Source organism: Scomber japonicus, chromosome 16, assembly GCF_027409825.1.
Source record: "Scomber japonicus isolate fScoJap1 chromosome 16, fScoJap1.pri, whole genome shotgun sequence".
Taxonomy (NCBI): Eukaryota; Metazoa; Chordata; class Actinopteri; order Scombriformes; family Scombridae; genus Scomber; species Scomber japonicus.
This window is the reverse complement of record NC_070593.1, coordinates 3,891,339-3,906,907: the sequence shown is the minus strand read 5'-3', so window position 1 is coordinate 3,906,907 and position 15,569 is coordinate 3,891,339. Positions and strand designations below refer to the sequence as shown.

The window sequence follows — 15,569 nt, the reverse complement described above, 5'->3', positions numbered from 1 at the left end:
TAGTCTTTAACAAAAAAAAATACCAAACCAAAAAAAAAAAAAAAAAGAAAAAAAAGAAGAACAGTTTTTGATTAAATGTATATTTTGTGTGCGTAAATATATTTCTTGTGAATGTGCACTATAGGTGTTCAATGAAGAACATCGCTGAACTCTGCCAGTGGGTTTGTGCTCTCTCTCTCTCTCTCTCTCTCTCTCTCTCTCTCTCTCTCCCTCTCTCTCTCTCTCTCTCTCTCTCTTTTTTGATATACAGTATTTGTATCTTTTTTCACCTCGGTGTAAAGTATCCAGAACAAGCCATCGATCTTTACAAACCACCTGCATGTGGTCAAACAGCTAACATCCATTTCCATAAATCCAGCTGTAAAAGGGCAATGTTTTCTATCACACTGGTATTTGTTCTTCTTCTTCTTCTTCTTCTTCTTCTTCTACTACTTCTGTGTACTTTGGTGTTTTTAATCGGTGCCTGTTCATCCAGGATTTTTCTCTACTCTCTTTTTGTACAAAGTCAGTCGAGTCAAGAATGTGGCCTTTTCTTTTTTAAACTAAATGACTGTTATAATAGCTTTCTTCTTCTTCTTCTTCTTCTTCTTCTTCTTCTTCTTCTTCTTCTTCTTCTCTGTTCATCTGGTTTAAACTAAGTCTGGATTTACACTGAATGACATGTGGCACACAGAGCTCATCTTTTTACTGCAAGTCACCCAAAAATGAGGTAGAACTTCATTTAACCTTCCTGTCGTCCTCCCGGGGTCAAATTGACCCCGTCTGTTTTGACTGTTCCTTCCTTCCTTCCTTCTTTCCTACCTTCCTTTTTTCTTCTGTCCTTCTTTCCTCTTTTCCCTTTGTCCCTCCCTCCGTCTTACCTTCCTTCTTTCCTCCGTCCTTCCTTCCTCCTTCCTTCCTTCCTCCTTCTTTCCCCTCCTTCCTTTCATCTGTCCTTCTTCCCTCCTCCCTCCCTCCTTTCCTTCCTTCCTCCCTTCTCCCTCCCTCCTTCTTTCCTTCCTTCCTACCGTCTTCCCTCCCTCTGTCCTACCTTCCTCCCTCCCTCCTTCCTTTCATCTGTCCTTCTTTCCTTCCTTCTTCCCTCCCTCCTTTTCTTCCTTCCTCCTTTCATCTGTCCTTCCTTCCTACCTTCCTTTTTTCTTCTGTCCTTCTTTCCTCTTTTCCCTTTGTCCCTCCCTCCGTCCTTCTTTCCTCCCTCCTTCCTTTCCTTCCTTCCTTCCTTCCTCCTTCCTTTCATCTGTCCTTCTTCCCTCCTCCCTCCCTCCTTTCCTTCCTTCCTCCCTTCTCCCTCCCTCCTTCTTTCCTTCCTTCCTACCTTCTTCCCTCCCTCTGTCCTACCTTCCTCCCCCCCTCCTTCCTTTCATCTGTCCTTCCTCCCTCCCTCCTTTTCTTCCTTCCTCCTTTCCCTCCTTTCTTTCCTTCCTTCTTTCATCTGTCCTTCCTTCCTTCCTTCCTTGACTCGAGGACAACAGGAGGGTTAAATGAGGTTCATTGACCAACCATAATTTCCAAAAACGTGTGTAATGAAGTCGGCTAAAAAGGTTTAACAATGTATCAATGGTGACAATGTACACCTTATTCTTTATAAACTAGACAGGCTCAACTTTTGACATCAGGAAGGTTAAAAACTAAACCACATAATGTTAACGAGGTAATATGCCGCCAACATGTCAGGTTGACTCTACTGTACCAGTAACATAAATATTACTTTCTAAATGTGTAGTCAGCTGCTTCTACGTGTCGTTCAGTAATACCAAAACAAAGACAAACCATAATAACTGTTGGTAGTTTCCGTAATGTAATATCTAACGTCCTGTAGCTGTTGATAGTAATAATAAAAAAGAGCTAAGTCACCCAGGAGGGCAACAGGCGTTAACTCAATAATTAGGTAGAACTTCATTTAACCTTCCTGTCGTCCTCCCGGGTCAAATTGACCCCGTCTGTTTTGACTGTTCCTTCTTTCCTCCCTTCCTTCCCTCCATCTGTCCTTCCTCCCTCCCTCCTTCTTTCTGTCATCTCTCTTCCTTCTTTCCTTCCTCTATCCCCCTTCTTTCCTCCGTCCTTCCTTCTTTTTCTTTCCTCCCTCCTTCCTTCCTCCATCCTTCCTTCCCTTCTTTCCTCCGTCCTTCCTTCTTTTTCTTTCCTCCCTTCCTTCCTCCCTCCCTTCTTTCCTCCGTCCTTCCTTCTTTCCATCCCCCTTTCTTCCTTCCTTCTTTCCTCCGTCCTCCCCTCCGTCCTTCCTTCCTTTTTTCCCTTTCCTCCCTCCCCTCCCTTCTTTCATCCTTCCTTCCTTTTTTCCTTTCCTTCCTTCTTCCCTCCCTCCCCTCTCTCCTTCCTTCCTTCTTTTTCTTTCCTCCCTCCTTCCTTCCTCCCTTCTTTCCTCCGTCCTTCCTTCCTTTCCTCCCTTCCTTACTCCCCTCTGTCCTTCCTTCCTTTTTTCTCGTTCCTCCCTCCCCTCCCTTCTTTCATCCTTCCTTCCTTTTTTCCTTTCCTTTCCTTTCCTTTCTGTCCTTCCTTCCTCCATCCTTCCTTCTTCCTCCATTCCTTCATTGACTTGAGGACAACAGGAGGGTTAAATGAGGTTCATTGACCATAATTTCCAAAAATAATAAATAAATCTATAAAAATAAAAATAATAAAACTTGAAGTTTGCTAAAACACACAATGAAGTGATAATTTACACCTTTATTCTTTATGAACAGTCAGGAAGGTTAAAAACTAAACCACCAGATAAACATCAATATGCCAACATTTCAAGTTGACTCTATTATACCCCTAATATAAATATAACTTTCTAAATGTGTAGTCAGCTGCTTCTACGTGTCGTTCAGTAATACCAAAACAAAGACAAACCATAATAACTGTTGGTAGTTTCCGTAATATAATAACTGACATCCTGTAGCTGTTGATAGTAATAATAATAAAGAGCTAAGTTTAGCACGTGGACGAGCCTTTATGGAAGCAATGCAACAAAAGGAAATGTTTCACTGAGTTACAGGAAAACAGAAACACAGTCCAGGAATGAGCGTGATGTTTCTTCTTGACCTCCAGAAAAGTAAATGGACCAGAAATCAGGATTATTACACACAGGTTACATAACTAACGACTGAATTACTGTTTAAGATTTCAAAATGCTAAATGTATGTTAACATGCTGTATATGTCAAAGTTATTCTCAGTGTTAGAATATTTAAAAATAAGTAAATTATGTGTCGGCATAAAAAGAGAAAAACAATCCAATTTAATGCACATTTATGTATAGTTGATTTTGGATTATTATAAATAAAGTATATAAATCATCCAGAGTTTTAGATGATAGCAAACTGCACAGCGATTAGCATCCTGAACTTAAAATTTAACATCCTAAAGTGCTAAATGCTAATATATTACAATTTTAACTTTACACATTAACATCTCAACATGTTAAACTTGCAAATGTTATGCTAACATGCAGAGTAGCCACTTTAGCAATTAAAATAAAGACTAAGTTGTCAAACATTATGTATAAATTTAATTGAGGACACAACACTTTTAAAACTGCAAACCTGAACTGCATGCTAAATTGTTTTCCTAGGATGGCGAAGTCATGACCTGCCCTACTTCTACCTGTGACTGGCTAGTACACATAGCCTTCATTGGTTGGGATTTGTTACATTTAGGCATTAGGAGTAAGATTGGTTATGGTTATAGTAAGAATATTATAAGGTAAGCCAGTCAGAGGCAGAGTATAGTATGTTATGACTTTGACGTCCTAGGAAAAAAAATATTGCTAACTGTACTTCAGGATTAAAGCTTCTATGCTACATGTTAGCGTAGCATATTACCATGCTAACTACACACATGTTGGTATCCTAACATGCTTAACATTATATAATGAACAACAACACAACTCTACTTAAATTAACAGGTAACTTTATTAATGTTAAAGTTACTATATATCTTAAACTTTTGTAGGCTATAGCTTAGAGAGGCTAGCTTGAATAAAATGCAATCCCATTTAATTCCATGCACATTTATATTAGAAACAAGTTAAGAATGTGTATAAAAATCTATAAGGACAAACTTTTATCATGTTACAGCTAAACATGATGGAATAATCTTGTTGTAATTTATGCATCTTTATTGTAACGTAGCCTATGCATCTTCTCTCTCCAGTGAAAACACGCCAAGTATGAACATCAGTCCTGAATTTGCTTTACTTGTTATAGCCTATATAGTTTTTTTGGGGTTTATTTACTGTAGGCCAATGAACTCCCAGCAAACAAAGTGACATGATGAACAACGCAGCTAGGAGCTAATGCTATGCTAACTTTAGCTAACGTTAGAGATGTTAAAGATAAGGTAAAAAAAAAAATACACCCCGTCTCCCAGCCTCTCAGGATACCTTGTGTCAGAGTTGCATTTACTCCATGAAACACAGTTTGACCATTTTTAAACTTCAAATCTCAGAAAAACTTCATAAAACCGAATGAAAACTGACTTTCAGCAACTCATTTCAATGGACGTGCAGTCAGAGAATGTCCGGAAATGGCTATACGCACTGTGATTGGCTCATCGCGTTTGAGGGCGGGACTTAGCCACAGGTCAATTAAAAAGGAGTCTAAATGGCTATACGCACTGTGATTGGCTCATCGCGTTAGAAGGCGGGACTTAGCCACAGGTCACACAATCTCTTTAGAAAAGGAGTCTAAATCTAATTTATTGTTTTATTTAATCTAATCTAATTTCTTATATACAGTCTATGGTCTAAATGGCTTTGTTTTTGCTTGTTTTCCACCAAGCGAAAAGCAGCAAAGTAAATGCTCCATAGTTTTGGATGCTCCTGAACGCACCACCGATTCCTTTGTAGATGTCCGATCATTAGCTGTGCCGTTTGTCTGCCAGTGTAAAAACTTCCTTAGTGAACAAGATGATCCTATCACTGCTACTAGACGGATACATGTTCACTATCCTTCCTTTCCTGATGTCTGTGGGTTTGTACATGCATGCTCTCTCTCTTACACACACACACACACACACACACATACACTCTCATGCTAATCTGACGCTGATGATATTTCTCTTGGAGGTTTGTGCACATACACGCACACACACATGCACACACACACTTCCATATCTTCAGATTTTGTCAGATGTCAAAAGTTTTTTGCCTGTTTTTTAAAAAGCTGTCAGCTCTTACTAGCCTGGATCTTTCTGTAACCCAGCAACACAATACTTACAACACAAAGCAGTAAAAATCATGGTAAACACGGTATTTATTGTCAAACAAAAAAAAAAAAAAAAAAATGACAATCTCTACATCCCATAAATACGAGTTCACAAAATAAATCAAACTTTACACACCTTCTTTGTTTGTTCGTTTATATGTTTCTTCTTCTGGACTCAGATTATTATTATTATTATATACAAATTATAGGATCAATGAAAGAATTCAGTCATAAACATTTAAGGATCAATAATATTAGCAATGTAAAAATTTCACAATGCAACCACAAGACATTTATTCATCTTTGATTGTGCATGTAGAGACAGCTACATTCAATGCCCCGAAAAAGGTTCAGTTACATTCATGTTTTTACTCCTAAATCATATTTTTTCATTTTGACATCTTTCAACTTGAATGGGAGAAGAGATTTGTGAAGCAGTGTTTCAGGTAAATTCAACACAAACATTACAAACAATACTAACAAATAGCATTTTAAAAATAATTAATTAGTTTTAACCTGTTTTTTTGATTCCTTGCAGGGCTTTTTTATATAATATAAAATGAGTCTTGAAGGGTGTAGTTTAGATTATTTGATATAAAATGATACTAAAAGGCAGGATGTGTAGTGTAGTGTAGTAGTGGTATTTAATCTCGCTTGACACGAGACTCCCAAGATAAAGTTAATACCACTGCATGGATATTAACCATCTCTCAAAAAAGAGACTGAACTCCCCCTTTTTTTTTTAAAAGCTTCATTAAGCGATATTAAATGGAGAGTTGTGGGGGGGGGGTGGGGGGGAAGAAAAAGTTGCTAATAGTGCCAAATCCCACTGTACAGAGATTTTAGCCTTTTTGGTTTTACAGCTGTAGATGGACTGTATGGTTGAATCTCACTGACACTTAACAACCATCAACCATCAACCTTAAAGCTGCAGTTGGTAAAAGTCTTATAAAAGTAACTGTTTGTCATATTTGCTGAGAGACACTCACTATGTAAAGAAGACAGCATTACATGAAACTAGAAACTGGAAAAAAGACCCGATCAGTGCCAGGATTGTGTCTGATGGAGTGTCTGACAGCTGTCAATCACTGCTCACACACACACTGGCCCCTCCCCCTTCCTCCTCACAGGCTCCTCCCCCTTCCTCCTCAGCTCGGTCAAGCTCATATCTCTAGTTTTTAGGTAAGGTATAGCCATGTGAAAGTCACTGTAAAGCGTTTTATATCTAGCTGTGTGGAGTGTAGTTCATGTATTACCGATCGCGTGCACGTGGTCGCGTGCACGTCAGCCTCCTCTGGGGGGGAGGGACTTTGGAGGCAGGGCAGGAGTGCAGCGGAGAGGGAGGGGGAGGGATCTGACAGTTGTACTTCTTCAAATTTGATGCTAAGTCCTCTCTCTCCTCAAAGTTACCAACTGCAGCTTTTAAATCAGAGCCAACGAGTAGTAAGTGTAGCTTTGTATCAAAGACCAAATAGCAAATAGACAACATTAGCTACTAGCTGGTGAAGAAAATATTGCATGTAGCTGCTGTACTCTCTACAGTTGGCCATGAACATCAGTAAAAAGATGATTAATTTCACTGTTTTGCTGGTATGTGAGCTTTTATTTTGAAGGGTTGTGCTTCTGTGAGTATATTTAGACACTTTCTGCCCCCTAGTGGTCAAAAATGGCTTAATGCAGCTTTAATTTGAGGATCTTTGCAAAATCTCCAAAACTCTAGCCATGACATTTATATTATTTATTATTATTATTATAGGAAAATATTTGTCTTAAAAGTACTAGCAGCCACTTTTCTTTTAATGTTTGTGTGGCTCTTTCACCTTCATGGTAAAACTCTTGTATAAATGTATAGAAAGCAGTATTTCAAAGCTACCATTTGAGCAGGTGTGATAGTTTCTTTTCTTTTTTTTTCAGTGCCACACTCAAACACACATTCATACACACACACAAACAAACAATAAGTTATCTATTTCTTTCTCTGTAGTTGCCATTATATACAAAAAAAAAAAAAAAAAGTTTTAAAAGTACATTATCTGATAAAGATTACCGAACCGTTTGGCTACAGAAAGGCTTGTCTGCAGATGAAGTCACTGCCATGATTTTAAGAAGAAAAAAAAAAAAGTTGTATTTTACAGGTCGTCATAGATTAAATACCTCCTAAATCAAACACCTTAATTTCCTTTCTGTACAAAATGTGCTAACAAACAAGTCTCTTCCCCTCTATATGAAAAAACCATAAAAATAGCTGCTGCGGTAGAAAATGGCCTGCGAGCGTAGTCCTCAACTTCCTGGATGCTTTGGTGATAATTGTCCTTTTTTTTTTTTTTTTTTTTTTATATCCTCCAAACTGTAGATCCCACGGACTATTGTGAAAGTAGAAAAAAAAAAAAAAAGAAAGAAGAAAATATACTTGTACTGTAGATATCAAAATAAATCTTGACTCTTTTCTTTTTCTTTGCACCGTATGTTGAAGATGGTGAGTAAGGGACATGTCGACTACATTTAAATACAAACCAGTGATATGGCTTTTGTCTCATATGTGTGTGTGTGTGTGTGTGTGTGTGTGTGTGTGTGTGTGTGTGTGTGTGTGTGTGTGTGTGTGTGTGTGTGTGTGTGTAGCTCCACAGAGAATAAATAAATAATTCTTTTTAAATACACCAAAAAAAATGTAGTCAATAAAACACATAAGATGACGCCTTCGTATCCTATCCTGAAGGGCGGTGCTTCTTTAGTGGCGGCGGGGGAGGAGGTGTCTTTAGCACCTTTTTTAATACTGTTTTAAGAAGTCCCGTTTCCTCTCGCTCATGTCGGAGGAGGGCCGTTAGTGTAACGCAGCATGGGGTAGAAGGAGCGGGCGAAGTTGTTGGACAGTGTGCAGCTGTAGTCTTCCTCAGATAGAGGCACCAGGCAGGCCAGGACCAGCAGCATGAGGAAGAGCAGGTGAAGGGGGAAGGCCGCTCGGAGAACCCGGGAGAAGAAAGGTCTGTGTGGGGATGAGTCCCTCCTCTCCTCCCTGGAGGTGGAAAAAGACGGTGGTTGTTAGGCAACGCGGCTTTATTTGATGTCGTATAGAAATCAGGGTCCTCATTTATCAAAATCATTCAACATTCGTTTAGACATAAATCTACATTTGTGACAAAGATATTAAACCCTCCTGTTGTCCTCAGGTCAAGGAAAGAAGGAAAGGAGTAAGGAAGGAATTTAGGAGAGAAGGAAGGAAGGAAGGAAAGGAGGAGGGCGGGAGGAAGGAAGGAGGAGGGAGTAAAGAAAGAAGGGCGGAGGGGAAGAAGGAAGGAAAGGAGGAGGGAGGGAGGAAGGATGGAAGGAGGAGGGAGTAAAGAAAGAAGGGCGGAGGGGAAGAAGGAAGGAAAGGAGGAGGGAGGGAGGGAGGAGGGAGGAAGGATGGAAGGAGGAGGGAGTAAAGAAAGGAGGGCGGAGGGGAAGAAGGAAGGAAAGGAGGAAGGAGGGAGGGAGGGAGGAAGGATGGAAGGAGGAACGAGTAAAGAAATAAGGGCGGAGGGGAAGAAGGAAGGAAAGGAGGAGGGAGGGAGGGGGGAGGGAGGAAGGATGGAAGGAGGAGGGAGTAAAGAAAGAAGGGTGGAGGGGAAGAAGGAAGGAAAGGAGGAGGGAGAGAGGATGGAAGGAGGAGGGAGTAAAGAAAGAAAGGCGGAGGGGAAGAAGAAAGGAAAAATTAAAGAAAAAGGGAAGAAGGAACAGTCAAAAGAGATGGGAGGACGACAGGAGGAATGGCTGCAGCAGGTAAAAGAAAGAAAGACTTGCAGTACATAAAATAGACATTTATATATCTTAAAATAAATATATATATATAATTTCAATTCATAGGTTACATCATTTTAAATCAGGTGAAATAAGGCAGAGTACTTCATGCCATTACTTAAACTAAAGTAGTAACAAAAACCCCCACTAACAATAATAATGATAATAATAATAATAATAATAATAATAATAGCAAAGTACAGAAAAATAGAAAGAATAGAGCATTAAATATAAAGGCTGCAACATAAAATAATGATTTCCATTAAAATCATTAAAAGGGACATTACTGTGAATAAAGTATCAATCTGTTTTTAAAGCTGTAAAACAAACATTAGTGATGGTTGAGGTGTCAAACTCATTTTCATTCAAGGACCACATACACCCCAATTTGATCTCATGTGGGCCGGATCATTAAAAAGATGGAAGGAAGGAGGGAAGAAAAAAAAAGAACGGAAAGGAGACAGGAAAGAAAGATGGAAGGAAGGAGGGAGGGAAGAAAGATATGATGAACGGACAGAAAGATGGATGGAAAAAAGGAAAGAAGGACAGAAGAACATGAAAAAGAAAGTACGGAAAGATGGAACGAAGGATAAAAGGAACGAAAAGAAGTCAGGAAGGAAAGAAAGGGAGGAAGGACAGATGGAAGGAGGGAGGGAGGGAAGAAAGGGACGAAGGAGGGATGGAAGGACAGAAGGAAGTAAGGAAGGAGGGATGAAAAAAGGAAGAAAGGAACAAAAAAGAGACAGGAAAGAAAGATGCAAGGAAGGAGGGAGGGAAGATATGATGGACGGACAGAATGAATGAAGGATGGAAGAAAGAAAAGAAGTACAGATGGACATGAGAAAGAAAGGAAGGACAGATGGAAGGGTAAAAGGAATGAAGGAAGGAAAGAAAGGGAGGAAGGAAATATGGAAGGAAGGAGGGAGGGAGGGAAGTGGGCCGGATTGGACTCCTCAGCGGGCCGGTTCTGGCCCACGGGCCGCATGTTTGACACCCCTGCTTTAAAGGAATAGTTTCACATGTTGGTTTACTGTCTGTACTCTCATGCTGAGTGTTAGATGTGTTAATATGAAGTTACAGCCAGGAAGCCATTACCGTATTTTTCGGATTATAAGTCGCAGTTTTTTTCATAGTTTGGCCGGGGGGTGCGACTTATACTCTGGAGCGACTTATGTGTGAAATTATTAACACATTACCGTAAAATATCAAATAAAAAAAATGGGCAGAAATTACGAAGTAAACGAAACAATTGTAAGATAAAATTCACGAGACACATCACAAGTTTTAAAATCAGTCATCACTTTTTTCAGTAGTCCAGACAATAGCCGCCCTCTTGAGGGCGGAAGGAAGGAAGGAAGGTAGGAAGGAAAGGAGGGAAGAAGGAAGGAAAGGAGGGAGGAAGGGGAGGAAGAAGGAAGAAAAGGAAGGAGGGAGGAAGAAGGAAGGAAAGGAAGGAGGGAGGAAGAAGGAAGGAAGGAAGGAAGGAAGGAAGGAAGAAAGAAAGGAAGGACAAATGAAGGAAGGAAGAAAGGAAGGACAGATGAAGGAAGGAAGAAAGGACAGAAGGAGGTGTGACAGGAAGCTCCGTTTTCTGCTTCTTCCACTCCCTCACCCTTATGGGGTCCACAGAAAAATGGCTCGCGGCCGCTTTTCCACTATTCTCCTCCTCCGTATATTTCACAACGGAAATGTTAAATTTTATATCATAATTTTTTATTCTTTCGCTGCGCCATGATCAAAGTCATTATCAAAGAGGCTACGCGTGTGAAGAAAAAAACTTCAACGTCATGCTCTCTTGCTCTGATGTGTGTATGTGTGTCTGTCTATAATATATCAGCGATCGTCTCACACACACACACACACACACACACACACACACACACACACGTCAAAATGCGACTTATACTCCAGTGCGACTTATATATGTTTTTTTCCTTCTTTATTATGCATTCTCGGCTGGTGAGACTTATACTCCGGAGCGACTTATAATCTGAAAAATACGGTAGTTTAGTTTAGTTTAGTTTAGCATAAAACACTCACACACACTCTGTCTGAATTTAATAAATACACACTAACCAGCTACTATAAAGATCACTAATTAACACACATGATGTTTGTTTAATCCAGACACAAACAGAAATGTAGAAATATGTGGTTTTAGAGATAGTTAGGTCTCTTTAAATCCACTTTTTTTAAACATTTCTAATAGTGTGCTGATTTAAATGTGTTAATTAATGAGCTTCAAAGGCGTTTGTAGTCCTGTTTTTGATCTTTGAACAGAGACAGACTTAAATTCCAGTCTTCATTCGTAACTTCAGACTTTTTTTTTAAAGATTTGGCTGGCTTAAAAAAAAAAAATCCTTAAATATTAATTGAATAAATAAGAGTAAGAGAGAAAGACGCTCTTTTGCAGGAACGCCCTGATCTCATTCACACCTGCTGGAGGCTTTCCAGTACAATTAACCCTTAAACAGGCCTTACTAGTTATGTCATTTGCACCTAAAGGAAGGAAGGAAGGGAGGGAAGAAGGAAGGAAGAAGGAAGGAAGAAGGAAGGAAAGGAGGGAAGAAGGAAGGAAGGGAGGGAAGAAGGAAGGAAGGGAGGGAAGAAGGAAGGAAGGAAGGAAGGAAGGGAGGGAAGAAGGAAGGAAAGGAGGGAGGAAGGAGGGAGGAAGGAAGGAAGGTAGGGAGGAAAGGAGGGAAGAAGGGGAGGAAGAAGGAAGGGGAGGGAGGAGGAAGGGAGGGAGGGAGGGAGGGAGGGAGAGAGGGAGGGAGGAAGGAAGGACGGACAGATGAAGGAAGGAAGAAAGGACAGAAGGAGGGAACATTTACCCTAACAGCTGAACTTAGATCTGAGGAAGGAAGGAAGGAAGGAAGGAAGGAAGGAAGGAAGGACAGAGGAAGGACCCGGGAGGACAACAGGAAGGTTAAAGAGTCTGTATCTCCTGGTGCACGTTGTCTGTTTAAGAGTCAAAGTCTGATCTTTATTTTTTCATAATTTGGGTGAAGAACTACCAAGTAGAAAAACAAACCAATAGTAATATAAAAGTCAGTAAAACATCAAACATACCTTCTAGCTGCAGGGTGTCTACGTGTAGCTGCCTGTAGACCAGCCTCCTCCTGAAGCCACAGTTAAAAGGTTAGTTAACAACAACACCAAACAATTAAAGAGTTAAGATTTCTTCATGCAAAGTAAGTAAATATAATGTTAGCGTAGCTTCACAAAAAACATCATTGGGTAAAATATTATAATAGTTAACCCTTAAACAGACCTTACTAGTTATGTCATTTGCACCTCAAGTAAGGAAGGAATGAAGGAAAGAAGGAAGGAAGGAAAGGACGGAAGAAGGAAGGAAAGGAGGAAGGAAGGGAAGCAAGGGAGGAAGAAGGAAGGAAAGGAAGGAGGGAGGAAGGAAGGAAGGTAGGAAGGAAAGGAGTGAAGAAGGAAGAAAAGGAGGGAGGAAGGGAAGGAAGGGAGGAAGAAGGAAGGAAAGGAAGGAGAGGAGGAAGGAAGGAAGGAAGGAGGAAGAAGGAAGGAAGGAAGGGAGGGAGGGAAGGAAGGGAGGAAGAAGGAAGGAAAGGAAGGAGGGAGGAAGGAAGGAAGGAAGGGAGGAAGAAGGAAGGAAAGGAAGGAGGGAGGAAGGAAGGAAGGTAGGAAGGAAAGGAGTGAAGAAGGAAGGAAAGGAGGGAAGAAGGAAGGAAAGGAGGAAGGAAGGAAGGAAGGAAGGAAGGAAAGGAGGGAGGAAGGAAGGAAGGTAGGAAGGAAAGGAGGGAAGAAGGAAGGAAAGGAGGGAGGAAGGGAAGGAAGGGAGGAAGAAGGAAGGAAAGGAGGGAGGAAGGAAGGAAGGACAGATGAAGGAAGGAAGAAAGGACAGAAGGAGGGAACATTTACCCTAACAGCTGAACTTAGATCTGAGGAAGGAAGGAAGGAAGGAAGGACGGACAGATGAAGGAAAGAAGGAAGGACAGATGAAGGAAGGAAGGAAGGAAGGAAGGACAGAGGAAGGACCCGGGAGGACAACAGGAAGGTTAAAGAGTCTGTATCTCCTGGTGCACATTGTCTGTTTAAGGGTTAATAATAGCAAACACACACTTTTAATGTAATGTCTGCATGCTTGATTGTTAATACGAAAGCATTTTAATATCATCATTCAGCTCTAAAGTCCAACTTACTGTACACTGATTAACATTAAACCAAGTCTGACAGTGTAGATTTGAGCTTTATGTCCCTAAATGGCCACCGTAGAGAAGATAACATGACATTTCCTTAAGTCACTCAGGCTAAATGGGTTTTTTTTAAGGTAGTATAAATCTTAAATTAGCAGACTTAAACTACATTAACATTAAACATTTATTGGGCAAATAATTTGGTAACTTCTTTAAATATCCCAAAATATCCTTCCTTCCTTCCTTCTGTCCTTCCTTCCTTCCTTCCTTCCTTTCCTTCCTTCCTCCCTGCCTCTTTTCCTTTCTCCCTCCCTCGTTCCTTATTTCCTCCGTCCTTCCTTCCTTCCTTCTTTCCTTCTTCCGTCCTTCCTTTCCTTCCTTCCATCTGTCCTTCCTCCCTCCCTCCCTCCCTCCCTCTTTCTCTCCTCCCTTCCTTCTTTCCTTCTTCCCTTCCTCTCTCCCTCCTACTCTCTTTCATTTCTCCCCCCTACTTTCCTTCCTTCCTTCTTAACCCTTTATAGGACACTCATTGAAAGGAAGGGAGGAAGGAAGGGAGGAAGGAAGGAAGGAAGGAAGGAAGGAAAGAAGGAAGGAAGGATATTTTGGGATATTTAGAGAAGTTACCAAATATAATTATTTGCCCAATAAAGGGTTAAACCAAGTCTGACAGTGTAGATTTAAGCCTAATGAGTTTTATGTCCCCAAATGGCCACCGTAGAGAAGATAACCCCTTTTTAGATTAAGGTAACATGACATTTCCTTTGGTGACTCAGGCTAAATGTATTTTTTTTTTAGGGTAGTATAACTAGACTTTTTCTTAAATTAGCATCCTAAAACAAGGTGATTTCACACTGCAGACTTAGGCCCTGTCCCAATAGTCTTCCCTTCACCCTTCAACTTCATTGAAGTGCCCTTTACTGGCGAGTGCCACTTCACAACGGAGTGAGAAGTGTTAAGGGATTGAAATCTTTACTGTGTGAAATGGGACAGCACTCGATGCGTCATTGCGTCATCATTAGCCAACGAGTTCACCTACGTCACACGCATCAACGAAAGTAGTGGTAGTAAATTTCATTCATGAACAATGCCCACTCCAGGTGTTATGTTAGCGTTAATAATATTTCTCCGTTTAACCAACCAACGGAGAAGAAATGTGACGAACAGAAGACTTCTTTCTCGGCAGCCATCTTCCTTCAAACTGTTGATAGTCGGTTACCAAGGTTACCAAGGTGTTCTCAAAGGCATCCTGGGAAATGTAATCTTTCCCTTCAACCGTAGTCTGCTTCTGATCGGACTCGGTGTGAAGGGATTGTTTGAAGGGTCGAACAACACCTTCAACTTAGTTCTAAAACAATTGGGACACCCGACCCCTTCACGTGAACGCGCAAATTAAGGGGAAGGGTGAAGTATTGGGACGGAGCCTTAAACTACATTCATTTTAGGGTTAAAATACACAATTTTAATAGTGAAGATCATTACAAATTGTGAAATAAATCATTAATTAATTATCTTTTCCCCTCCACTCTCCCATCCTCCTGTCCTGTTAATCATCCCGCTGACAGTTTCTCGTTTGTACCTTTTTCAGCAGCAGAGGAGAGCTGAGCGTCCCCAGACCGATGCTGTCCATCTCTGAGCTGCTGTAGCATGTTTCCTGAGACACGGACAGACAGAAAGACAAACGTTCAGATAACAGCAGAACTAACCAAAGTTAACAAGCTCAGAGTTCATAAAGTACTGACGCTGAAGGTCTCTCTGCTAATGACCGGCGATGGTATCCCATTTATTTATTCCTTTTTGTTTTAAAGAAATGTTTTAAAGACATGGTGACAGCTGAGAACAAATCTATTTAGTTTATAGTAGATATATAATGGCTCTAAATTTACAGTTTGTTTCATTCCTCCCTTCCTTCCTTCCTTCCTCTCTCCTTCTTTCCTTCCTTCCTTCATTCTTTCTTTCCCTCCTAGGTAGGGAGGAAGGAAGGAAGGAGGGAAAGAAAGAATGAAGGAAGGAAAGGAGGGAGCAAGGAAGGAAGGAAGGAGGGAAGGAAAGAATGAAGGGAGGAACGAAGGAAGGCAGGAAAGAAGGAGAGAGGAAGGAAGGGCAGAAGGAAGGGAGGAAAGGAGAAGGAGGGAAGCGAGGTAGGGTGGAAGGAAGGAAGGAGGGAAAGAAAGAATGAAGGAAGGAAGGAAGGAAAGAAGGAGAGAGGAAGGAAGGAAGGAAGGAATGAAGGAAGGAAGGGAGGAAAGGAGAAGGAGGAAGGGAGGGAGGGAAGGAAGGAAAGGAGGGAGGATATAAGGAAGGGAGGATGGAAGAGGGAGGGAGGAAGGAAAGGAAGGAAGGAAAGAAGGAAGGAAAGGAAGGAAAGAATGAAGGGAGGAAGGAAGGAAAAAAGGAGGGCGGGAGGAAGGAAGGAAAGGAAG

General features: G+C 40.9%; 1 protein-coding gene across 1 annotated transcript in view; it reads right to left on the bottom strand.

Moving 5' to 3' along the window:
* Positions 1 to 7,649: 7,649 nt before the first annotated feature.
* syne2b (spectrin repeat containing, nuclear envelope 2b) overlaps positions 7,650 to 15,569 on the bottom strand; it is a 203,614-nt gene continuing 195,694 nt past the window's right edge. The window contains exons 102-103 of the mRNA XM_053336226.1: positions 14,726 to 14,800; positions 7,650 to 8,245 (exon numbers count right to left, since the gene is read on the bottom strand). Of these exons, the coding sequence (XP_053192201.1) occupies positions 8,009 to 8,245; positions 14,726 to 14,800 (312 nt within the window). The 3' untranslated portion in view covers positions 7,650 to 8,008. The remainder of the gene's footprint in view (positions 8,246 to 14,725; positions 14,801 to 15,569) is intronic.